This window comes from Manis javanica, chromosome 4 (genome assembly GCF_040802235.1).
Source record: "Manis javanica isolate MJ-LG chromosome 4, MJ_LKY, whole genome shotgun sequence".
Classification (NCBI taxonomy): Eukaryota; Metazoa; Chordata; class Mammalia; order Pholidota; family Manidae; genus Manis; species Manis javanica.
Genome location: NC_133159.1, coordinates 131,426,559 through 131,451,720, shown reverse-complemented (window position 1 = coordinate 131,451,720; position 25,162 = coordinate 131,426,559). Strand labels below are relative to the sequence as shown.

Here is a 25,162-nt window from a genome sequence, read left to right as displayed (position 1 = left end):
GGTTGTTTCTGCTCAGGATTCAGGGGAGGCTTCCTGGAGGAGGAGGCCTTGAAGGATGGGGGAATGGGAACATAAGAAGATGGTGCCATGAAGGCTGTCTGGGGTGGGGGTCTGCCGCTGAAAGCACAGGGCTTGTCCAGGGCAGCAAAGCAGCTTCTTGTGGCTGGGGAGATGCATAGCTCAAGGGTGAAGCCTGGAAGGCACAGCTGCAGAGAGGACGTGAGACCTCAGGGCACTGGGGAGCCAGGAGTGGCTTTAGGCAAGGGAGAAGATTTGTGATTTACAGAAGTCACCATGGAAACAGTGCCAAGGATAATAGTAAAGCCACTGCATAGCACACAGTGGCCAGGCATTTTTGGGCTTTATTCATTCATTCCCAGGCCTCCCTGCATGGTAGTTTCTGTTGTTATCCCAACTTTACAGAAGGGGAAACTGGAATCTGGGGGGCAAGTAACCTGCCTGAGGTTGCATGGTCAGGCTGGATGGAGTCGGGAAACTGGAGAGAAGGAGACCTGCCAGGAAGTTCTTGCCGTGGGCCAGGCGAGAAGAGGACTGAACTGGGCTCCACAGTGGAGTGGAAGTGACAGGTGGGGGAAAGGTCCTGCCAGGTGGAACAAAAGGTTCTACCACTGACTGGAGCAGCAAGGAGGGGAGACAGAGGGAATGGGGAGGAATCAGAGGCGGCTTGTCTCTGGCTCCAGAAACTTGAATGACATTGGTGGCATCACAGAGAAGGGGACACAAGCACAGGAGGCTCAGGGGAGGGATCAGTTTGTTGTGAGCAAGCGGTGCCTGTTGGCCATCCAGGGAGATGTCAGGACTCACAGGGCTCTACCAGGAGTGTGGATTCGGAGGCCCCCTCATTCCTTAGTGCTTATCTGAACTGTGGCTCAGCTTCTCAGGAGGGCAGCAGGTGGGGCAGGCTGCAGGGCAGCGGTAGCCTGCGTGAGGCTGGAGCCAGGCTGGAGCCTGCAATGCCATCTTGCCAGGCATTGGCAGGACCTGGGCTACATGATCCTCTACATCACGGGGCGGCCGGACATGCAGAAGCAGCGGGTGGTGTCGTGGCTGTCCCAGCACAACTTCCCACAGGGCATGATCTTCTTCTCCGACGGGCTGGTGCACGACCCACTGAGGCAGAAGGCCATCTTCCTCCGCAACCTCATGCAGGAGGTGAGTGTCTGGTGGGGTTTTGGTCAGGCTAGGGATGAGACCCCCCCACCACCCTCCTTTATCCGGGGACCTCTGATTGTCCAAGTGGATGCTCTGTTTGGAAAGCACCTTCACCTGGATCTCATGGCGCTTTTACAGCCCTGCAAGCTAACTAGTATTATCCTCAGTGACAGATGAGAAAGGTGAGGCTCACAGACGCTTGGTGATTTGCCTAAGATCTCAGAGTCAGACTTTCATCCTTTATCTCCTGACACTAAAGCCTAAACTCTTGCCTGTGCAGCTTATTATTCATTCAACAGACACCTAAGTGTGTAGTGGGTTCCTTGCCCTTTCCTTGGTGTTGGGCACTACAGAGACAAACAGAGCATGAGACATGCTCTCTGACGCTTTGACCCAGAGCTGGGTCCTCACAGCGTGTTCCCAGGACCCGCAGTACAGCATCACCTGGGAGCGCGTTAGAAATGAAGATCCTCTGGCTCTCTGCTTAGACCTACTGAATCCTAAAATCTGGGGAGGGAGGGCCAGCAATCAGCAATCTGTGTTTTGAAAAATCCTTCACAGGATTCTGATGCTTACAGAATTTTGAGAATTGCTGATTGCTGATCTAGAGCAGGGGTTGACAAACTATGGCCCAGGTGCTAAATTCAGCCCACAGCCTGTTTTTTATATCATCTGAGAGCTAAGAATGGTTTTTATACTTTTAAATGATTAGGGGAAAAAAAATCAAAAGAAGAGTAGTATTTCATGATGTGAAAATTATATGAATCTCAAATTTCAGTGTCTATAAATAAAGCTTTATTGGAACGCGGCCATGCTCCTTTGCTTCTGTATTGTCTGTGGTTGCTTTTGAGCTACAACAGAACAGTGGAGTAGTAGCAACAGAGTACAAAGCCAAAGATATTTACTATCTGGTCTTACACAAAAAAGTCTGCCAATCCCTGCCCTAGAGGGAGAAAGACATGTAAATCGACAATTTCCAGGTGGGTGATTAGAAAAGTAGAGGAGAGGGCAGGGAAGGCCTCTAGGAGGTGCTTTTGGGCTGAGTCTCCAAGCATGAGTATGCGTTTGTCAAGTGGACAAAGAAACAGCATGTGCAAAGGCACTGAGGTAAGAGGTAGCCTGGGGCAAACTTAGAGCTGCAGGCATCCAGGAAGGGGTGTGTGTGCAGGGGCAGAGCCAAAGCAAGTGAGACTGAGGACCTAGAGGTTATCAGGGACCTGAGGTTGAGAGGCCTTGGAAACCTTGGAAACCAGGCCAAGACCATGAACTCTTCTCTGCTAAGGGCAATGGGGAACCATGGACAAGCTTAAAGCAGGGGATTGGCAAGGTCTCATTTGGGTTGGAGAAAGATCCCTATGGTGTTTGTGTGGAGAACAGACTGAGGGGAGAAATGATAGGCAAGAGGTTATCTAGGAGGCTGTTGCCGAAGCAAGAGACAGGAAGACCAGAATCCAGGTGGTGCCATGAGGATGGAAAGAAAAACATGGATAGAGAGTGGATCAGGAGGTGGAATTGTCAGGGCCCAGTGATGGTTGGGTGGAGGAGTGAGCAGCTCTCAGATGTCCATCGTGGGTGACCACAAGGATCAGGAGGGATCAGGGGGCCACTAACCTGAGGGCTGGGTCCCTGGAGGCAGAATCGGTAACTGTTTTGTCACCGTGTATCTCTGGCATCTGGAGCAGTGATGACATGCAGTAGCACTCAGTAACTGTTAGTAGACTAAGTGGGTGAGTGAATGAAATGAGAGGGAACACAGGGGAGGACTATGCGGGAGGAAGATGAGCTCATGTGAGGACATGTCAAGGCCTGTATGGCCACAGCAGTGAGCCATGTTAGCCCCGGTGTGTGGCTCTGGGGTGGGGTCTGGGCTGCAGGTGGAGATGGGGGGGCCATCAGCATGAAGCAGGTCAGGAAGCCACAGGATGGGGTGAGCAGAGGCTATGCTGGCCCCCAAGAGCAGGAAGAGGATCCCACAGAGGAACCAGAGAGAGTCAGTGGTGGAAGAGGCCAGGAGAGGAAGCTTCTGGGTGTTGGTGGGGAGAGGGTTTGAAGGAGAGAATTCCCTTCTTGTGAGGATGTGTGGTATGGTGAGACACGTCCACTAGCTGAAGGTTGGACACTGATGCCCTCAGTGAGGAGGGGACACCTCAGAGAGTCTGCGGGCAGGAGCAGTGGAGTGAGGAGTGGCGAAAGTGGGTCCCAGCTTGGTGGGCTCATAGGGGTGGGAGTTGATCACTGGACTAAAATTTTGGGAGTGAGCAGGGATGAGTGAGGGGTCAGGAGGAGGAGACACCGAGGCTGCTTCTGCCTCTGAGCTAGAGGCCAGTTGGGAATAAACCAGCTAGTGAGGAGAGGTCCAGTGGGCTGAGGAGGGTCTCTAAGGCAGAGTCACCCACAGGATTGGGTAGTGGTCAGGGAGGGTGGTAAAAATCGAGATAAGATTTTTGGTGGGGCCCAGAAAGAGTAGGTGGTGCCAGAGCTGTGCAGCTGTTTCTCAGTAGCCAGTACATAGAAGGGATGCGTAGAGGACTCAGGTGCTCTGAGGCTAGGAGCAGCTGATACAAAAGGCAAGGAGTGGTCAGAGTGGGACGCAGGCATTGGGCTCCGAGGGGGCAGTTTTAGGTTCAGCCCACTGACCTAAAGAAGGCAAGACATCAAGAGGCTCAGGCGGTAGGTGGACAGGAAGTCATCCCAGTGATGGTGGGACTTCGGGTGAGGGAAGCTGTGACCTGGGACCAAAAGTATCCAGTAAACCTGGGGGGAGGGTGGGTGGGAGAATAGAAGACATTGATGAGGTGGAGGAGTGGGATGCAGGGGTGGGGACTCACAGTGAGGAGCAGCTGGATGGCGAGCACCTCAAAGGACGGGTGGGCTCTCTGTGAGGGAGCATGTGGAAGGGACCCTGGAGTGAGGAGGAGCGTGCGTGGTTCTCTGAGCTCGGATGAAGCTTCCAGGGAGGATAGTATACCAGCCGGCAAAAGGCAGCAGCCAAATGGCAGAATGGGGGTCAGTGGCCGACAGAACCCACCCTGGGTCCTGGTCCTGTGATCCATAAACCAGGAAATCAACTTCCTTGTCCACAAAGGAGCACTTTGCCCTGTGGTTACATAGTCTCTGAACAGTGCTGCTGTGCTGGGCCAGCAAATGGCACGGTAGCATCTTTACCAGACAGAGCCCCACATCAGGCCTGGGGTGCATGGTCGGGGCACCTGGGGAGCCACTGCAGGGGGTGACTCCTGACTCAGGGGGGATTCATGACTTGGAGACTACCACTGTGCAAATAAAGGGTCCCTCAGCAGGGGCTCCTTGAGGGAGGGTGTCCAGGAATTCTTTTGGGGGGTGGTCAACTGGTAGCCTCCCCTCTCCATGAGCTGCCCTGTTTTTCAGTGCTTCATCAAAATCAGTGCTGCCTATGGCTCCACGAAGGACATCTCCGTTTACAGCGTGCTGGGCTTGCCGCCCTCCCAGATCTTCATTGTGGGCCGGCCTACCAAGAAGTACCAAACCCAGTGCCAGGTGGGTGGAAGCTGGGCTTGGGGCTGGAGGCTGAGGGGGTGGAGGCCAGGGAAAGTGTGGGGTAACAGGCAGTTTATTCTTTTGTTCATTCAGTCATTTATTTGTTCATTTCTTCATTTGCTCACTCATTCAACAAACATTGCTGGGTTCCTGCTTTGGACCAGGCCCTGTGTTGGGTGCAGGGGAGATCCCTGGTAGAATCAGAGGTCATGTCATCCAGTCTAGTGAGGGAGATGGAAAAATATGCAGACCAGACAGTAGAGTGTAGCAGGAGCCATAGTGAATGACAGGGAGTGCAGAATCGTGGCGCCCCAGAGAGGAGCAGCTGAGCCAACCTGGGGTCAAGGTTGGTTTTCAGGAATTTGAAGGAATTGTCTGGGAAGGGCCTGGGTGGGAGGAACATTTGTGACAAAGGTAGCAGCAAAGTAAAGGTCAGGAGGTGACAGAGTACATGCATATTCTGGAAACTGCAAGTGACTCAGCCTGGCTGAGTGTGATGTGGGAGGGTGTGGGGAGAGAGGGGGCTGGAGCCGCAGTGCATCTCTGAGGGCCTGTGTGCCTTGCCACGCTGGGACTCATCCTGTAAGTCTTTGGACTGAGTTTGTGATTCAGAGATGTCTCAGGCTGAGGCAGAAAGCAGATCAGAAGAAGGAGAGGGAAGCAGTGGCGGGGTGGTGGCGGTGCAGAGACGGTGAGGGCTCTGAGAGGCATTTCTAAAGCAGGATGGACTGAATTTGCTAATGAACAGGTCAGATGTCTGGGATGAAGGAAAGGGAAAGCCGAGGATGCCGCCCTGGTTTCTGGCTTACGTGACCATGCAGGTGGTGCCATTATTGGGATGGAGAAGCAGGTTGGAGAAGGAGACGATTGGAAGGAAGGTGATGAGCAACTCTGGCGCATGTTGAGTGTGAGGTGTCTGAGAGTGACCAGCAGGTGGAAGGTTAGAGATGGCAGGACCTCAGAGTGGGGTGTGCAAGAGCAGGGTGTCTCACACTGTAACGCGCACAAGGATGACACGGGGTCTGGTTTAAATGCAGGTTTGGGGTGGGGCCTGAGATTCTGCCTCTCAAGGGTCCAGGTTCTGCTGAGGCTGCTGGTCCGTGGCCCACACTTTGAGTAGCAAGGTTCATTCTGAGGACATAGTGGGAAGAATTGGCAAGGTCAGCGGTGGGGGCCAGAAAATGATGCCGTTTTTGGGCAAGAAGCTGGATGATGGGAGAGATTTACATTTGGGGATTTTAGTGAAAGTGAGGATGGGAGCTTCACCCCATCGAGAATCCAGAGAACTCTGGTGTGACTTGGGTACAGAGAGAAGGGCTCAGACGTCCAAAGCTGGGTGGGAACTCTTTAATGGTAATGAACCCCCGTTTCCCCCGAGCTTCCACAGAGAAGCTGGAGACCCCACGGTAGGGTGTTCCAGGGAAAGGGCGATGTTGCCGGGGCGGGGCTGGAGGCCTGCCCCGCGCCGCTGGCCTGACGCCTGTCCCTCCGCAGTTCCTGAGCGAGGGCTACGCCGCGCACCTGGCCGCGCTGGAGGCGAGCCACCGCTCGCGCGCCAAGAAGAACAACTCGCGCATGATCCTGCGCAAGGGCAGCTTCGGGCTGCGCGCGCAGCCCGAGTTCCTGCGCAAGCGCAACCACCTGCGCAGGACCATGTCGGTGCAGCAGCCCGACCCGCCCGCCACCCCCAAGCCCGAGCGCGCCCAGAGCCAGCCGGAGTCCGACAAGGACCACGAGCGGCCCCTGCCCGGGCTCAGCTGGGCGCGAGGTCCCCCCCGGTTCGAGTCGGCGCCCTGAGGGCCGGGCTGTGCACAGAGCAGGGGGGCCCGACTGGGCTGCCTGCGGGGCCGGAGGAGCCGCCTTCTCCCCGACACAGGCCTTGTCCTGCTTTTTCCCTCCCGTGTCTGTCCAGCAGTGTCCGACCAGAGTGGGGAGGGACCCTGCCCAGCCTTGGAGGGCTCCTTAGGCTGCGACGGGTGAGACCCCAGGGTCTCAGAGCAGCTGCTGCTGCCCCGCTATGCCTGCGGCCGCCAGCCCAAGTCAGGGCTGAAGTGTGTGTAACCTGGGCCAGCCTGACTGCAGCTGGAAGGTTCGACAGCCCGCCGTCTTTCTGAGTACCTGAGGCTTCCACAGCGATGCTGGGCAGGCCCTAAAGAGAGAAGCACCCAGACCAGGGATCAGCAGCCGCTGGCAGGCACAGCTTCCTGGCTGGCTAGTGGAGGGCGAGTGGCATTTGTGCCTGTCCTTCCGGTGACATCTGGGTCACATCTTAGGTCCGGCCCTCCTATGGCAAAGTGACCACTTTCTGGGAGTGAGACGGTGTCCCCTGGGTTCATCCTATGTTCGAGGTGTCTGTCCACGGCCCTGGGAGTAGGGGGTCTGGTGCTGACGGTCTGTCCTGCAGCTGTCCCTTGTGCCCCTTCTTGTCCTCACCACGTTCCCATGGCCCTTGAGGACAGCTGTTCCCCTTTCCACTGTCCTGCCTGGTGCCCTGTCCTGTGCGGCTGTGGCCTGGGCTCTGGCCTAGCTGGGCTGGCTGTGAGCCCTCGAGTCCAGTTGCTTGCCCTCTCTGGACTCCGCCTTTCTTACATAATTGGAGGGGGTCTCTTCAGCTGAGATTGGTGTGAGTTTTTGACTCCTGGGTTGTCCTGCATTTCTGCCCGCCTGAGGCTTTTCAGGCTTGTGACCTCCTTGGAGTGCCTAGTGACCTACACCTCCCACAGTCAGAGAGGGGTTCTGGGTGGGCTGGGAGGGAGCAGCCATTGCCTGGCCACTTCAGAGAAAGCCCCTCTGGGGTTGGGGTTGGGATGGCTGGGAAGGGTCCCTGTTCCAGGAAGAGGTTTACTTTGCACTGATGCCCAGACCCTGGCACCCCAGGACAGAGACATCCCCCAGAGGGCATGACCTGGCTCCCCTCCCCAGCTCTGCTCAGCTGATTTCTCCCTTTTGGCTCCTGGAAGGCATAGAGCTGAGATCCCAGAGTTCTGGAGTCGGGGGCATCCATGTAGTTTTGGCTCAAACTGTTGTACTCTCTTGCCTTCCCCCTGCCACTCAGCTTGGGTTGGTAACCCCTGAGGTTGGCAGGGCTTGGCTCTCCTGGGGCCCCTCAATGCCTGACCAGACTCTCCTGCTGCTGAGCCCCTGGCCTGGGGATTGGTTTCCAGCACTCTCCCTGCTCCCTGGCCCAAGCCTACACCCGCTGTGTTGGGCCACCCAGGCCTGTCTCTCAGCCCCTGTGGCTGCCTCAGAGGCTTGTCCAGCTCTTCAGCCTGGGCTCTGTGTCAGGGGCCAGGCTGCCCCAGGGCCCAGGTGGCTGTGTTCACAGCAGGCACCTGTGTTCGCTCAGTGTCGCTTCTGCTCAATGTCTACCTCTTGCAGCTCCCATGTGGTCAGTGTCCTCCCTGACAGCAGCTGCTGGTGGGGGCAACTGGCACCACTCTTGTGAATCTCCTGGCAAACTGGGCACCCTGCTGGAGCTGGAGGGTTGTGGGCTCCCAGCTCCACTAGAAGTGTGTCTTCTCCAGTCTGTCAGTTCTCAGCTCCACTTTGCACAGCATCTGCATGCAAGCCCGGAGCTGCTGGCAAGCCTATGGGGAGGGGTGGTCACCCTCAGCGTCTCTAGTCCTGCCTCCTGGCAGTTCACAATTGCCTTTCCCACCCTTGGCATTCCATCCTTGATGGCTTTCCATGATGCACCAGCTCATATGGCCTAGCCACCTCCATCCTGATCTTTCCCATCTCTTCCAAAATATACCCAGGATTAAATTTGGGCAGATTTAGTCTGGTTCTCTATGCTACCATCTCCTTTTTGCAGAAACCACTGATGTCTCACTCTCAAATGATAGAATAATTAGTGTGAGCTACTTCTCCCCAATTTGATTCCCTCCTCCCTTTCTGAGAACCCCAGGCTAGAAGAGTGCCAGGACCCCCAGGCATTTGGAGTCCAAACAAGCAGGTTCTGTGGTTCCGGGGCTGCTGGGACACGGTCCAGCAGGAGGGCCACCACCCTTTCCTTGCCGGAGCTCTGGAGAGGGGCTTCAAAGACTCACACCTGAGATGTGAAGGTGTACAGTGAGACATTGTGACCACAATGCTCTAGCTTTAGTTGGTGTGTGTGAGTTTGTATGTATGGTTCTGTATAGTGACCGACTTGGACAAATTACGTGTCAGTACTGCATTCACAGCAACTCTGTAACCAATATGCACTTTCTATACTAGTGGTTTGTTCAAATGTGTCTGTCCAGTTAAGCAGGAGAAAAAGAACCCAGTTGTGTTGTCTTCTGGAGGGGGTACCACTGCCTCTCCCCAAGTCGTTCTGTGACCCCTAATCTGGATGTTTCTAGAGAATCCTTCCAGCTCCCGGTGTGCTTGCTCCCAGGAGCTGTAAAACATATCTTCCTGCCTGACCAAAGCTCCTTGTTTCTCATGTGGCATGTTCTTCCCAAAGTAGTGGCTGTCCTGACGGAGGGCCTGCCTGGCGCCTTCTACTACATGTGCCCTCTTGGGGATTCAGGGTGCATCCATGGCCAGGGCCTTCTCTTCTGGCATCGTGGGTTTTTTCTAAAGATCTCGACTCCTCCCTTAGGTTCTGCAAAATATGGATTTCAAAAAGTAGGCTCTTTTCAGGGTGCTGGGCCACAGAAAACAAACATGCTTGAACCCGAGTATTCCAGAGATTACTGGCAGATAGACTTTTTGAAAGAGGGGAGGCTGAATCTCCTGGTTTTTAAACTGTACTTTTTCCACTTTGGAGCCCATGCCTGTACCCAGGAAGTGTTCTGCAGACAAAAATGTGGCATCAATTTTTAAATAAAAGCCAGACCCCGAGGCAGGTAGATTTGGGTCTAGGGGTGGCTCTGGTTTGCAGCGACACTCTCCTATCCAGCCCAGGTGCAACCCCACCTGGGAGCGGCGCCCTGACTGCAAAGGAGCCTTGCAGCATGACCCTGCCTTAAATAGCCAACTTTCCCGCCAAATCCCTGGTGTTTGGGTGCCAAGTGCCCTGAAAACCTATTTTCTTTGGCTCATCCCCTCCCTCTAGGCTTGGGGGAACTTTCTTAAAAATCAGTTAGGCTTAGGCCCAAGCAGGGAGGCCTGGCTGGGGTCCTGCTTTCCTTGCTGAGAAACCGACAGGGCAGTTGGGAGGAAAGTCTAGGTCTGACCCCACCCTCGTTGGGACAAGGAGAAACAGGTGATACTAGGGAGGGCCAGGCCAGGAGGGCAGCTCAATATCACTAGGACCCTCCCCCCTCGGACCCCACTGTCCTCTATTTGTTTACTCGGTGGTGGCAGCCTGCCTGATCTCGCCTGTGGTCTGACTGTTTCTAAGTGTGTAACTCAGTATTATCTGTGGTGAACAGGTTATTATACTCCTCATGGCTGCCTTGTACAAAATCTGTTAGAAAAGAAATGTAAAATACCAGATTTCTAACATGACAAAAAACAGCATTACAGAGTTAAAAGATTTTTACAACTGGTCTTGATTTTGATGTGAGCTGGTTTTTAACTCTCCGACGTTGTCACTTAAATAAAAACCTTATTTGCCTTTAAAATGTGCTTTGCTCTGAACTAAGCGGACAAATCTTTCCTGTGACTCATTTCTCCCTGAGTGGGGGAAGACTGGCTTGGAGTGGGGCCGAGGAGAGCAACAAAGCCTGGCCCCAAACCACAGGCCTACTGCCCAGAGTGGTGTGGGGGTGGTGGTGACAAAGACGAGGTGTAGAGATATCAAATATAGAAGGTCTTTATTATTAAAAAGCAACATTATCAAGGAAAGTCACACACTGGTTTCTTTCTAATAAAATGCCTAGGCACATTTCTTAAATAATTTACAAAGGGTGCAAAAATTCTACTGAGCAGAGCCCCCTCCCCGTATGCCCACGGTACCATGTACTCAGAGCCTACATAGGGACCTGTGGGCTCAGGGTCTCAGAGCCTGGACATCTCTCCCATCCCTTCCTCCCAGGCTCTGGTGGGGGGAGCACAGTGGGAGCTGGGGTCCCAAGAGCCTTGGCACAAGATGGCAAGAAAGGATGACTTGGGTACCCAGCTCAGAGCTCTCAAATGTCTTCTGGTGCCTGCACTTCATGTTGCATAACTCAGATGTGGGATGAATTTCTAAGCCCCAAAATGGAATAGAGTGAACAGTTCCCCTGCAACTCTCTAAGGTCTCCCTGAGTACCCCCCAGGCCATGGCAGGCAGTCTTTGGTGGGCCCAGATGTGGCCAGAGAAAGTGAGCAGAGGCCCCAGAGCAGCCTCCACCCCAGCCCTTGTTAGTCAAATCCTGGTGGCAGCAGCTGCCTAGCAGTACTGCCACCTCCTGGGTGTGGGGGCGTGGTGGTCAGACGTGACCTGCTTTCTGCAAGACAAAACTTCCTTTGAGCCCTCCATGGTGCTCAGTGGGGACACCAGAGCCTTCCCCCCAAAACGAGAAGCTGGAAGGTGGCTCTAGCTACGTGGGGGCCCCTGTGTGCTCAGTTAGTGATGCGGTCAGTGAGGTCAGCGGCTCTGGCTCCGAGTAGGTAGGCAGGCTTGCAAACTTCTGGGCCTATCAGCTCTGCAGGGTTTTCCAGAAAACGCTCAGTTCTGCAACATGCCTCCAAATATGTATATGTGTTTATGCATGAAGAGGAGGACCAGGAAGAATGTGAGGATGCCTGGGAGGAGGGCATTACCTGAAGGGCACCATCCTCAGTCACAGACGAGAGAAACGGTCATGTCGCCACTAGAGGTGAGAAAGTGGGAGGGATCGATACCATTTGGTGCTGCAGGCTCTGCACGGCCCTGTCAGCCTTGACTAGGCAACACCAGACCTGGCAAGGCGGTGGGAACATGGCCCATGTGCCATATAATCAGAGCTGGCAGGGCCCTGCCGATGAACCCATCACGGCCATGTGTACATGGGGAGCCGCCCCCAAGTTGGGGCAGCTCCAGACCCAGGCCCTGTCCCCAAGGACAGACCAGAAACTCAGAGCAGCCATGTAGCTTTCCCCAGTTCCATGGGCAGGCAGGACACAGAGGAGGCATGGGGAGTGTTGGGGGGAGGGCAGGTTTTCTAGGTACCAGGTACTCGGCCTGGTAAAGTTCCAAATGATGGACAAATGTGGGCCCAAGCACATCCAGGGTGTGTCCTTAACCACTACCCCAATCTAGGTCTTTTGTGCCCCTTCATGTTGCAGACCAGGAGACTGAAGATCAGAGAGGGGGAAGGGGTGGCCAGGGCACACAGCAGTCAGAGTTAGAATCAGAACCTTGCCTGAAAAGATGGCATGGCTCGAGTGAAACCCTCCTGACCATGGGATGCCAACTCACCTCTCTTCAGCCACAATAACCTCATCCAGCTCTTGGGACAACCTCTGGAGGTGCTGAATTCCTGCCCCCACAGGCTCTAGGTCACTGTCAGATTCACTGGTCAGAAGAAAAAGCCACCAGTGACTGACTGGAGCCCTGAGGCAAGAGCCCTTCCAGTCCAGCACTGGGGCCTGGTCTATAGACCCAGGAGACCAGTGGGAGCTTGGAATGCCTCATTCCAGACCCTCTCTCTAAGAAGTGACGTCAGTGCAACCTGGAGCACCTGGCAGAGAACAGATGTGTCCAGGCTCTGGAAGCCGAGGTCAAGGGCAGCTAATGGTACAGACAGACAAGCCCTGCTGTTCCCCTCTTGGAAACTGAGCCTCAGCCTCCAGATGGCTTCAAAACTTGCTTTAGGGCTCACCAAGAGGCTTGGGTGAGTGTAGTACTGTTAGACCTAAGCTCCCCTCTTTCTTTTACAGGTAGGGAGACTAAGGTCTTGGAGGACTTCTCTAGGTGCCCCACTCATTAGGGTACAGCTGGGCCAGGACACAGATATGACTCAGCTCAGGGTACTGAGCCACAGGGAGCCACTGGGGTCCAGTTAGTGTTGTGGAGGGAAGGCACTATTCCTCTTACCTGGGGGAGCAGAGGGGCTCTGTTGAGGAGTAGGGGCTCTGGAAGGCTGCCTCCCTTCTGCACTGCCTCAGTGGGTGGGCACGAGGACACATCCGGGTGGAGAGGTGGTGATACTTCCTTGCCCAGGGTTCCAGGGTAGAGTGGGCAGGGGCACCTTCAGACAGCCGGCTGTTCTTCTGGCTCAGGCTGCGAGTTGGGGGGCTCCTGCCCTTCTGTGACCCTCTCTTTCTCCTCCTGGCTTTCACCTGGGTTTCCACAAGCCACTTGGTGCCACTTTGGCAGGACTCCTGGATTTTCTGTGACAGGTGCGTGGAAAGGTGAGCACAGACACCTCAGACACCCTCAGCTTGAGATCTGCACCCACACTATTACACCTGCCTTATACACTCCTCAATTCATATGTCCCCTTTCCAGGTGAATTTCATGGAGTCACCTCCTCTGGGAAGCCTTACTATATCTGACATCCTCCCAACCACCAGCCACTTGCTCGATTGCAATATCCTATCACAATATAGCCCTAGCATCTTGTATTGCGAGGGTCTGTTTCCACCAGACAGTGTTTTCATTCACTCTTTCTACTATTAGTAGAGTGCCAGAAATTACCAGGGGTCTTAGAGACACAGCAATCCATGAATCAAAGCCCCTGTCTCCATGTAGTCTATATTCTTGGGGCCTCCTGGAGGACAACAGCTTTCCGGCACCAAGGAAGCCCTCCACAAATGGATGGTTAGCTTTGGCAGTATTACCTGGGACATGGCTCCCAAGGCGTTCTTAGCAGAGCGAGCCGCAGCCTGGAGGCTCTGCTGCCCTGGCTCTGGGGTTTCCAGGCGTTTCCAGGACGAGCCCGCCCCAAGGTTGAGGCTGACTGCTCTCAGGGGCAGCCTCCTTTGGAACTGTCTGCACAGGGAGCCCAGGGCCCCATTGGAGGTCTCCAGATGGCCAGCCGCAGGCTGCAGCACCTCACTCTCCTCCAGCTGCTCCCGGTCCTGGCGAGATCTCTGGCACATGGAGGTCCCCACACTGGGCCACCTGGAAGCCATCTGGCTGGCCAAGAGTGTGTTCGGCTCACTAGACCCTGGGGAGGAGGTCAAAAGACAGGTCAGCAAGGTATCCACCATCCCATTTCCAGGCTCTGCAGAGACATAGGTATAGGGGAAAGGATGACACGGAGGCCTAAGGTGGGTGAGTGGATGGTCCTGGGAGGGTGTGGGGACACTTGGCAACTGTGGGTGCAGGAAGGAAGCTGCTTCCTGGAGAGGGGTCAGCAAGATACAGAAGAGGGAGCAGATGAACCCGGCCGGTCAGCATTTCCTGCGGTCCCTTACTGTTAGTGTCTAAAACGGCTCTTTTCATCCCAGCCTCCGGTCGGCTCTCTGCCTCAGGCGGGGAGGGAGTCCTGAGCTCCGCCCAGGGCGCAAGCAGCGGCCGTTTCACAAACTCGCACTGACCCAACGCGCTCCCGCTCAGACCCCGGCCGCTGACCAGACCCCGCGATTTCCATTTTGCAATACCCAGACGCCCCCAGGGCCGTGCTGGTGCCCCCTAGAGCCCTCCGCCCAGGGCCCTTCTGAACAGAGGGTCCGCTACGTCCCTGCCGAGCCGGCACTCACCCGACAGGCCTAAACGCGGACCGGACGCCGAACACAGCTGACCCTCGCCCACCCCAGCCGATTTGAAACTCCGCGCGGATCCGCCCCATGGCCTTGTCCTCACAGCCGATTGGCCGCGCCGGACTCCGACTGGCTCTTTGTTCTCGCGGCTTCGAATCCTGCCCTCGGATTGGCCGGGCTGTCCCCATTCATTCCCTCAGGACGCCTGCCGCGCTTGGCTCCTCGCGGCGCAGTCTTTGTATCCCCGGGTCCCTCTGGCGCCGCCGGCCCAGCCCCCGCGCCACCTCCTGGACGCTCAGCCCCGGGCCCTCTTCTGGAACTTTAAAGGGTTCCCGCAGAGTTGACTGGGCGGGGCGGAACCACTCCCGTCCGGCTTGGAGGTCTCACTGAGTCCTGGGTTCCCTTGGCGGTTTTGTTCCAAACTTCTGTTATGAACCGCTCCCTTCCTGAGACAAGGCACTGCCCTTCTGTGTTCCCCAAACTCGCCACCCACATTCTGATCCCTGGAAAACCCATCTTGGAAGACGGGACAGACCAGCGTACTCCAGTCCGCCCTCCTCCAATTAAGCCTCCCACCTCTGTCCACTGCCCTTCCCCTTTATCCAGTCGAATGCCTCCCTCCCTCCCTTTAACATCCAAAACAGGCTAAAAAGTCAGCCTTTTAAAAGCACCCCTCCCTCCCCAGCAGTGGCCTCCCTCCTCTGGGTTTCCTTGCTGCCAGCCCGTCCTCCCCACACCTGCCTAGCCACTCACTTGCTGAGGACTCCATTGATGGGCTCTTTGCAGCTCTGCCCTTGGCCTCTTCTTCATCTCTGGTAATGTCACCCACTCCTCTGGCCTCAGAGCCCCCCTTTTCCTCTCCAACGGGATGATAGGAATGATTAACATGTAGGGACACCTAGTCTGTACCTGGGACTGGTAATCCCAAGTGTTGCCGTAGGTGGATGGCCAGATAGGAGAAGAGGTGGGGCTGGGGGACTTTGGCCAGTGTTTACATTAGTTTAGATGCTTGTTCATACTCTAAACATTCCCCGTAAACTGTTTTCACAGGATGAGGGGGAGGGAGGGTATAGATACCAGACCTGCCGAAACTGACTAGGACCAACCTGCAGAAGTTGACCCTGACTTCACGTCACAGTACATTAAAAGCTCATCAGCATATTTAAAAATCACACACCTTGGTGCCATGACAGTGCCGAGACAGACCATCTAAGGACAAAAAGAGCACATCACCATATCCCCCAGGTTTCTCTCCTTATTCCAAGAAAACCCCACCTAACCTGATGAATATTCTACCCCCTGCTTAAACACCAGCTATAAGACCACCCGACCCTGCCCCCACCGTGCTGCTCACTTCTGGAGCCTGTCCGCACTCCCTCCTTGAGTGTGTACTCTGCTTTTGCCTGCTTGACCTGCTCGACCTGCTCATGAATTCTTTCTCTATCAGACTCAAGAACCCTCCTGAGGGTTAAGGTCTATAACTCTGGGGGAAAATCCTGAGGCAAAACACCTTTGAAACTGAAATAAAGTGGGAGAAACCCATTTATTGCCTACAAGCAGTCCTCCACTTGTGCTCTCCCGTGTCTCTCATGACCCAGCTGCAGAAAGAAGGGACCCCACCCACCCTCTCTGGTTCAGATATGCCCTCCCTCTCACCCTTGTAATCACCTATTTATATGGAGATGGACTACTTCACTCCATTCCTTGGAAACACCTATTGATATGGAAATGCACTAAGGCCAGGTGAGAGATTCTGGAAATATTATAATTTTACACACAGGCCACCCCTCCAGAAATCTCGACTCACAATTTACTCGTTCCCCATCTTCTGCAATGGCCCCTGTGTAAGAAAATTGGGGCATTGTAACCAGACTAATAACATACAATAGCAACAGCAATAAAATCATGATAATCCTCAAGCCAGAGGATTCAGCTAGGTTCAAAGTCCTATGCAGATTAAATCTATAGCTCACCCATTCCACAGACAGGCAGTAGCTGAAGAGGTAGAGAGTTCAGAGCAATCAACACATGGCAGCTGCAGCCAGGGGGCACATCCAGGCCACAAGGACTGTAGAATAAAATAACTTTAAGGGCAATAAGATACATGTTTTAGTGACACCAGCATAGGCAAATCTTGTTCATAAGGTAGGCTGCATACAAGAGAGTGGTCCTGTGATAGGATAGTGGCAGGAATGGGATCTCATCCTGGTCTAGTATACCAGACTTTCACCCCCCTCCCTGTGGGAGTTACAGTTGGGTCAATATGTAGAATATGGGAGGTATATGCACTGGCCATAAAGATAAAATAAAACTTCCCTGTAAGATGCTCTTATCTCCCTGACCTTTTGGGTACACTACTGTGATCTTTGGGGGCCACTCTGCTGTTACACCAGGAATACACAGGAGGCCAGCTTCCAGGCCTTTTCTCCAAGGTGCCAGAATGGCCAGGCGTTGCTGGTCCATGTGTTGAAATGTTCATGGCCACATCCACTTAACAGTCTCTAGTGTTTAAGGCAGTTGGGGCTGGCAGCAGGATGTTGCTCTGCTGGCTATATCCTGGCTTCAATAACTCCTCTTTGGTTTGTACATACAGTTGTACAGGAGAGGCAGCAATGTGTGTTAGCATATCCACAGGGCTCAAGGCTCCTTTTTGGGGCTTCTCATTTAAATGCCGTAGCACTGTCCATAAGTGAATTGACCAGCCCTATAGTCTATTGGTGTCCAACTTCAGGACAGATTTCAACAAATCATTGTACCTCTCTATCATGCCTGCCCTGGTAGGGTTTTATGGTACATGAAACTTCCACTTTATTCGTAATTGCTACACACATTCTTGTAATGCATGTCCAGTAAAGTGGGTGACATGATCACTCTCAATCACCTGTGGCCGGCCTTGGCTGCAAAGGGATGCTCTAGGCCCCTCTTGGTGGTTTGCTGATCTGCATGATGCACAAAAAAAGCAACCAACAGGCCAGTAACTGTGTCCACACAAGTCATGGCATACCGATATCCTTCTGACACAGGTAGAGGCCCAATACAGTTTATCTGCCACCTGACAAGAGGTATCAGCCTCTTTACTATTGTCCCATGTTGCTGTGGGACTTGTGTAAGTTCCTCTTAGAGCACACAAGCACTCCTTTGGGCTCTGCTGACTTCAAAGGTCAATGGCAAGCCCCACTGATGGGCTACAGCCCACATTGTCTTTTGACCCATGTGCAACAAATGCTGAGGTAACCACTGGGCCACATCAGAGGCAGGCTTTCCTTCTAGCCAGCGCACCTGGGCCAATGTGTCTGCTTCATCATTCCCTGGGGATGCCAAAGGCAAATGGCCAGTCACATGATATACAGTAACTGTCTTAGTCTGACCAGAGGCCCACAGGTCTTGCCACAACTCTTGCCCCTAAAGGGGGCAGTGACCAGCCATCCAGTTGGCATGGTATCACGTCAGTAGCCACAGGGTCAAGACAAATAGACAGCCCAGCTGTCAGTGCAGACAGCTATAGGGGAGGGCTCCTGGGTGATCACAAGCCACACTGCCTGCAACTCAGCCCATTGGCTGCTGTTCCTATCTCCATCCTCCATCCATATTGTCTCAGTCTTAGGATGGAAAGCCACAGCCCTCCACTTCAGGGGCTGCCCATGACTGGAGCTGTCTGTGTACCAAGCATCTTCAGGTATAGGGGCTCCTCCCTCCTGGTAAGGACTTTCAGCTAACAATGGCTCAAAAGCAAGTTCTTCCTGCTTTCCGCTGGTGTATGTCACTGGCTCCATGAGCATTGGAGTTCTCCACTTAAGAGGTTAGTAGAGAGGGTGCTCTGCTATTAGAAATACACTGCCCATTTGGCCAGTGTAGGCATCTGTGCCATGTCACTCTATGGCCTTTGGTTCCAATCTTGCACCCACCTTGCAATGGGATAGGTGGTTATTACCTTGGTTGGAGCTGTTCTGGTGATGGGCTCTGTAGCCAGCAAGGCGTGGCACACAACAGCTGGTTGCTTCTCTATCAAGGTGTTCCGGACCTCTGCTCCCTTCCATAGTTGTGACCAGAATGCAATAGGTTGGTGTGTCTATTCAAGCTGCTGCCAAAGACCCCATCCATAACCATATTCAGTCACATGAACATCTAGCTCCCAGGGCTTCAATGAGTCTATTACACTCAAGGCCTTTTCGGCCTTGACAACTCGCTTAGCAGCAGTAAAAGCGGCTATACATGTCTCATCCCAGTCTCACCTGATGCCCTTTCATACCAACTGGTATAAGGGCTTCAGAATTTGTGCCAAGTGTGGGATAAACACTGTCTAGTAGCCCCAAAGACCCCAAAACTCTTGTAATACTGCCACAGTGGTAGGGGTGGGGAAAGACTGGACCTTGTATGTGGCTGCTTCTGGGATAACATTAGTTTTTTTTTTTTTAAGAATAAATTGTGATTTATTTGCAAAACTAGCAGTATACTTCTATGTAATCCATATGACAAAAAAGGTTTATAATGGGAATTAGAAAAAATTTTTTTTGAGAGGGCATCTCTCATATTTATTGATCATATGGTTGTTAACAACAATAAAATTCTGTATAGGGGACTCAATGCACAATCATTAATCAACCCCATGCCTAATTCTCAACAGTGTCCAATCTTCTGAAGCATAACAAACAAGTTTTTACATGGTGAATAAGTTCTTACATAGTGAATAAGTTCTTACATGATGAACAGTGCAAGGGCAGTCATCACAGAAACTTTTGGTTTTGATCACGCATCATGAACTATAAACAATCAGGCCAATTATGATTATTCGTTTGATTTTTATACTTGATTTATATGTGAATCCCATATTTCTCCATTATTATTATTATTATTATTATTATTTTTAATAAAATGCTGAAGTGGTAGGTAGATGCAAGATAAAGGTAGAAAGCATAGTTTAGTGCTGTGAGAGGGCAAATGTAGATGATCAGGTGCGTGCCTATAGACTAAGTATTAATCCAAGCTAGACAAGGGCAACAAAATATGGGATAACTTTAGTTTTACCTGACCAGACAACTCCCAAGAACTTTACAGATAAACCAGGTCCCTGAACTTTGGTGCTGTTCACAGCCCATCCTTTCTCCTGTAGATGTTGCAGTAGTCTAGGAACTGCCCCTTCTAAATCTGCAAGAGAATTTGTGAGCATGATATCATCAGTGTACTGATACAGCCACACCATTTGCAGTTTCTTCCATGTGGCCAAGTCCTGGGCTACAAGTCCATGACAAATGGTGGGACTGTGGAGGTATCCCTATAGAAAGACAGTGAATGTCCACTGACAGCCTTCCCACATGAAGGCAAACTGTTCCTGACTTTCCTGTGCTATGTCAATAGAGAAGAAAGCATTAGCAAGGTCCACAGCATAATGATATGTCCCTAGTTCATGACTGAGGATGTCCATAAAGGCTGCTATAGAGGGGGCAGCAGCATGCAAAGGGGGTGTGACTTTATTCAGTTTCCTGTAATCCACGGTCATACACCAGAAGCCATCTGGCTTTTTCACTGGCCACACTGGGGAATTAAAAGGACTATGAGTGAACTTTTTGGATGCCACCCTCTTCAACTCCTATAGAGTTTCTCCAATTTCATTGTGACACCCCCCTCCCGCCAGGCAATTTATACTGCTTAGTACTTGTCACTCACTGAGGTACAGGAAGAGCTACAGGTGGGTGGTTAACATGTCCCCTCAATACTGCCTTTACCACATGTACCCTCAGTCTGAACTCACCTGCAGTGGTCTGTAACCACAAGCCCTGTAGCATATTGACACCCAAGATATATTCACGGGTGGGAGAAATGTATAAGTTATAATCCTTTGGGGGTAAGCGCCCTATATCCAATGGAATTTGGGCTTTCTTCACTCTAATTACCTTACCCCCATAGTCATCTATCACAGCGGGGGTCCCAGGAAAACGCTCAGGGTTGCCATAAATCAGAGAATATTCAGCTCCTGTGTTCACCAGGGAACATTGTACATTCATGGTGGATCAATGAATTGCTAATTCTACATGTGGTCTCTGGTCCCCACCACGACCCCTAAGGCAGGCCTTGAGCCCCCTCTCAGTCAAACTGCGATGTACAGTTGTCCTTCTTTGGGGGTGAGGGACCAGGTGGAGCCTGAGTACTGTCCCTCAGGACATCTTCCAAAGACACAGGCCAGACATGGGGCTTTGCCTCTGGCTTCCATGTCCTGGACCTCAGTGGCTGGAACTGCTGTTCTGGCTTTAATTGGTGCAATAGTTCTAAAAAGATCCTATTGGGCTTCCCATCAAGTTTATCTTTCACTTCCCCAGCCTTTATCAAATCAACCCACATCTGGGTCCTCCAGACCTTTATGGAGTCCTTTGCACCTGTCTTTTCAGTTGTAGCCTGTACTTCCTTCTGTGCTCTTATTGGTTCAACCTCCCTCAGATCTGCTAAAGTATGAGTAGCCTCACTTACGGGTTGCCCTATGTGGGGGACAAGAATAGTCACTAGGGACCCAAAGAGAGATGGGGAAGCTGTATGGAGCACCAAATTTCTCATTCCTATGGTGAACAACTCCTCATCGCAGCCCTCTGGGTCCATATTACAGATGATGTTTTTCATGCCCAGCTCCCAAACACCTGCTGGAGCTCTGCATATGTTTTCCAGCTGGTGGATAAGTATGATAAATCACCCTGATTAGGCCAAACTGCCCTGATGGCTGCTGTCAGCCAATCCAGAAGCTCCCGATTCCCTGAGGTGTGACAGGGAATTTGAAATTGTTGCTGGGGGGAAGGGTGAGTCATCAAGGAAGGCAGTCTACGCATTTCAGAACCCAGCATAACAATGTTTTCCACCCCCATATCCCAAAGATGCAAAAGCCATGTAGGCAGAGGTTCCAACAGCTTCTGCTGAAATCAGATGCTCCTGTCCACCAGCTCATCCTGGGTATAGAGGCAGCGCTGGAGTGCTCCACAACCTGGGGAGGGGGTGGCTCCTCCCCCTGAGGAGCCCGCGGTTGTTGCGTTTTTATTTTCTTAATTACAACAGGGCAGGCTTTTGATACAGGGGAGGCTGGTGCCTCGGCAACAGATGGGCCCTTGGCCCCACCCCTTCATCCTCTCCGGACACCTCCTCCACCATCTCTGGAGCTGAAGGCACCGCTCTTTCCTCCCCCTCTCCCACCGCCTCCTGCTATATGGCTTCCCCTGCTGCCTCCCGACTCGCTGCTAACATAATCATCCAGGAGGGTAACGGTCTTCTCAATAACTATCTCTTTTTCTTAAGGGCATCCATAGGTCATCACCCAGCTCCTCCAAGCAACGCTGAAGTGTGTCTCTCTCCTCTATAACCCTTTCTAGTACCTCAAGAAAAAGACATCCTACAATCCCAGCTACTACACCACCACTCAGGGCCTCTAAGCAGTCTTCTATCTCACAGAAGGCTAATTCTGCACCTTCTGGTGTCTCCACTCTTCCTCAATTCTGGGGAAGGTCCCACCCCTCTAGGAGGTGCTTTATCCTAGACCAATTCCCCACTAGGGGCTCCCCAATTGGAAGCCACACAGGTAGGGGGCTCTCAGGTGAAGCTGCACTCTCTACCACTGCAGCCACTGGGGCCTCCCCACTATCCACAGGGATGGTTCCAGGCATCTCCACACCATCTCTAGAGTCAGCCTGCCCCAAGGGTCACTCCCATGTAGACAGGTTTTGGGTTCAGAGGTCCTGCCAACTGCCTCTAGATGTAACTCCAGAGGAAAATGCTGGGGCAAAATACCTTTGAGACTGAAATCAGTCAAAGGGAGAAATAAAGTGGGAGAAACCCATTTAATGTTTATAAGCAGTCATCCACTTCTGCTCTTCCATGTCTCTTGCAGAAAAAACAGACCCCACCCAACTTCTCGGGTCCAGTACTTTCTTGCTCGCCCCTGTAATTACCTATTGATATGGTGATGGACTACTTCTCTCCACCCCTTGAAAACACCTGTTGATATGGAGATGCACTAAGGCCAGGCAAGAGATTCTGGAAACATTGCAATATTACCTACATGTCTCACCTAGCGCACAGGGAGATCTTCCCAGATTGGATTGCTCGACAACATTTTGGTGACCACCAAGGGACTCTTTAGCATGGTACTCGCTAAAGGCACTCTGTGTCTTTTTCTCTTGGATCCTTGGTTGTTTTTGCATTCCTTGGTGGGTATGGGTTGACCATTTAAAAGCCATTAGGACAGTCACCACCTACAATAAATCTCTTGTGTGAGGATAAGTTGGTCTCGGAATGGGTTAGACTGGTTCTAGTCCACCTGCCAACCTCAAGACAATGTCCCTGCATTGAAGTACACTATGCAAAACACACCCCACCCCGGCTCTTTCCCCCTATAGGTGGTAGTCTCAGTTTCCAAGGGTCCATTTCCTCCCCTCGGGGTGCTCTGGGGTGCCTCCTCCTCAACTCAGTTTATTACTTCTTCCTCTCAGTTTCATGTTTATTCCCCTGCCTGTGTTAGAGTAGGAAGTTAGTAAGTGATAGTGGCAGAAGAGATGGGAGAGGTGGAAGCTGGTAACCTTTCTAGGTGGGTTTATAACCACTCTTTGCCTAAAATGAGAAGTAACACAGAACCAGGAAATCCCCAAGGCTGACTCCTGCACAGAGGACACTGAGACACATCCCAGGGACCTTGGCCCAGTCACATGGTCCTTAGAGTAAATTAGCATTAAATCCCAAAGACACTGAGACCTATCTGAGAATGACCTTGGTCCTTTCCATGATGACCAGAACTTCTCCCACCATGGGATTTTCTATCTGCATCATGAGCATGAGCACGCACAGAGCCAGAGCAGCCACAGGGTCTGAACCCGGTAGCCAACCCCTCACACTTTCCTATAAAACTAAGAAGTATTCAGATCAGTAGGGCTGGTCCTGACTGCTCAGGCCGCCCGCTCTCTCTTCCAGCGTGTACGTTCTCCTTGCTCAGCAAAGCTGTCTTCCAGCCTCCTCTTGCTTTGTATTCCTGTCTGTGCTTGCGGAGGCAGGGCGAGAGAGACGCCTCCTAGTAGCGCAGGCAATTCAGATCATGGCTGCAGCCTGCAACTAGGTGGGGAAACAGGTAAGGAGGGGGTCAGTGGGGTCCCAGCTTCCCTCAGTATGCAGCAGGGCAGGGATTCAAACTGTCCCTCTGGGCCCAGGGTCCCTGTGCCTCACACTACACCACTTCACGCTGGTGTGCATGTGGGAGGAGAGAGAGACGACAGTGAATCAGACGACCAATAACTGATCCAAGCAAATTATGACACAAAAACTGTTATTTAAAGCTGAGACCTAGAGAATGTGTTAACCAAGCAAAAAATGTGTGTTGATGTGTGTGTGTGTGTGTGTGTGTGTGTGTGTGTGTGTGTGTGTGTGTGTGTAAGGGCCTTCTTGCACCAGGAACATGTTCGAGGGGACCAGTACCCGTTGTAAGACACTGGGCACCCACACACGTGTAATTGAAACTAAAGCTTCCTGAAACAATACTTGGCTATGTGTGAGGTGCTTTGATATTTTATTTTCCGTTTCACTTTTAAAGATGCTGGCGACAGCTCACTGCAAGTATTTTACAGTGAGTTGTGGGCTGTGGCTTGAAAAGCAGTGCTCCAGTTGGCCTGTTAGCTTGTTGCCCCTAGCTGAGTTGTTTTCCAAGTGTCAGTGTTCCCAAATCTGTTCGTGCCAGTTGCATTTTTTACTGGGGTTAGGAAATTTCATTCATGTCCTTCAAAATGAAATATGAGGGGGAGAAGCAAGAGTTGTTATTCTTATGAAAACTAAGTTGAGAGCATGGAGAAGACTCCGTGAAGGTGTAACACTTAGAAACACTTAATTACGGGGCTTTGCAAGTGTCAGGAAGGAAGGAGTGAAAGCAGGCAGAGTCCTTCCCTGTTTGGGGCTTTCCACCTCCCTCCCTCAGAACCCTCACTGGCAGGTCCGGCCAAGGACCAGCATTCCCCACGGCAATGAGGGAAAGCAGAAGCAACATTTTCTTCTGAATGAGAAGGCTCTCCCTTTGACAGCCTGCAGTGGGGTAGTGAGGGGGTGGCAAGGAGGCCGCACTGAGGCCAGTGGGCTCCTAGGTGAGGGCTGGTGGGGATAGGGGCTTGCGCTGCTCCTTGCAAGGAGGAAAACCAGTCAGTTGTCCTGAGCTGAGGCTTCCACTCACCTCTTGGGTAGGATGCTAGAGGAGGAGCTCTTCCTTGCCCCGCCCCAGGAACTCCCTGTCCGCCATAGAAACCTCCATGTTTTCTTGATCTTTTGGAATTGTCACGTGAGGGAAGAAGCATAAAGTGTGCAAAAATGCTGTGAATGTGAAGTGTTCAGGACCAGGAGAGGGTGTAAGGGGATGGGGGCCCACCGGCTCTGGGGTCAGGGCAGGCTTCCTTAGCATATGGTGCTTTAGCTGAGGATTTAGGGCACAAAGTGAGGGGTGAGGTTTTCTGATAGAGACCTGCAAAGGCTATTGTTGGGAGGCCAGAGTAATGCCAAGTTCCAGGGCCAGAGAAAGACTGGGCAGAGCCCTGGTGGCCAGGCAGGGGCTGAGGGCTCATTGGCCAGGGAAGGAGCTTGTAATTCGTCCTGAAGGCAGTGGGAAGCCTTTGCTGAATTTGAAGAGCTGCATGGGGCTATTAGAGTTGCATTTTAATGAAGTCCATTAGGAGGGGCCAAGGGATGACTGGGGCTCTAACTGGAGGCGGTGACCTGCGCATCTTATTCTCAGCAGTGAAACCGAAACAGCTGGCATCAGCTTCAGGAGGTGTCCCCTGGTGCCCTCAGCTGCGCAAGCAGGGGCAAAACCTTTCAGTCCTACCTCTACCCTGTCTCGGCAATCCCCATGTGCCTTTGGAACTTTCTATGAAGGGAAGCAGTCGAAACAGTGGGAGAGTTTTAAGTAGTGTGACATGATTACACCTTCTTCCAT

At 52.6% G+C, this 25,162-nt stretch overlaps 2 protein-coding genes across 4 annotated transcripts in view; one reads left to right on the top strand and one right to left on the bottom strand.

Annotated features, from left to right (window-relative positions):
* Window positions 1-10,241, top strand: part of PITPNM3 (PITPNM family member 3) — an 84,726-nt gene extending 74,485 nt beyond the window's left edge. For all 3 annotated transcript variants that reach the window (XM_037027022.2, XM_037027021.2, XM_073234976.1), the window contains 3 exons: window positions 990-1,173; window positions 4,561-4,689; window positions 6,184-10,241. In XM_037027022.2, coding sequence (XP_036882917.1) covers window positions 990-1,173; window positions 4,561-4,689; window positions 6,184-6,486 — 616 coding nt within the window. In that variant the 3' untranslated portion in view covers window positions 6,487-10,241. The remainder of the gene's footprint in view (window positions 1-989; window positions 1,174-4,560; window positions 4,690-6,183) is intronic.
* A 182-nt stretch (window positions 10,242-10,423) lies between these two features.
* PIMREG (PICALM interacting mitotic regulator) lies at window positions 10,424-14,450 on the bottom strand. The gene is made up of 5 exons (XM_017680429.3): window positions 14,230-14,450; window positions 13,366-13,694; window positions 12,620-12,915; window positions 12,002-12,097; window positions 10,424-11,414 (listed from the first exon to the last, which is right to left on the bottom strand). Exons 2-5 carry the CDS (start codon window positions 13,657-13,659, stop codon window positions 11,381-11,383), a joined length of 720 nt encoding a protein of 239 aa, XP_017535918.2. The 5' UTR covers window positions 13,660-13,694; window positions 14,230-14,450; the 3' UTR covers window positions 10,424-11,380.
* Window positions 14,451-25,162: the final 10,712 nt, after the last annotated feature.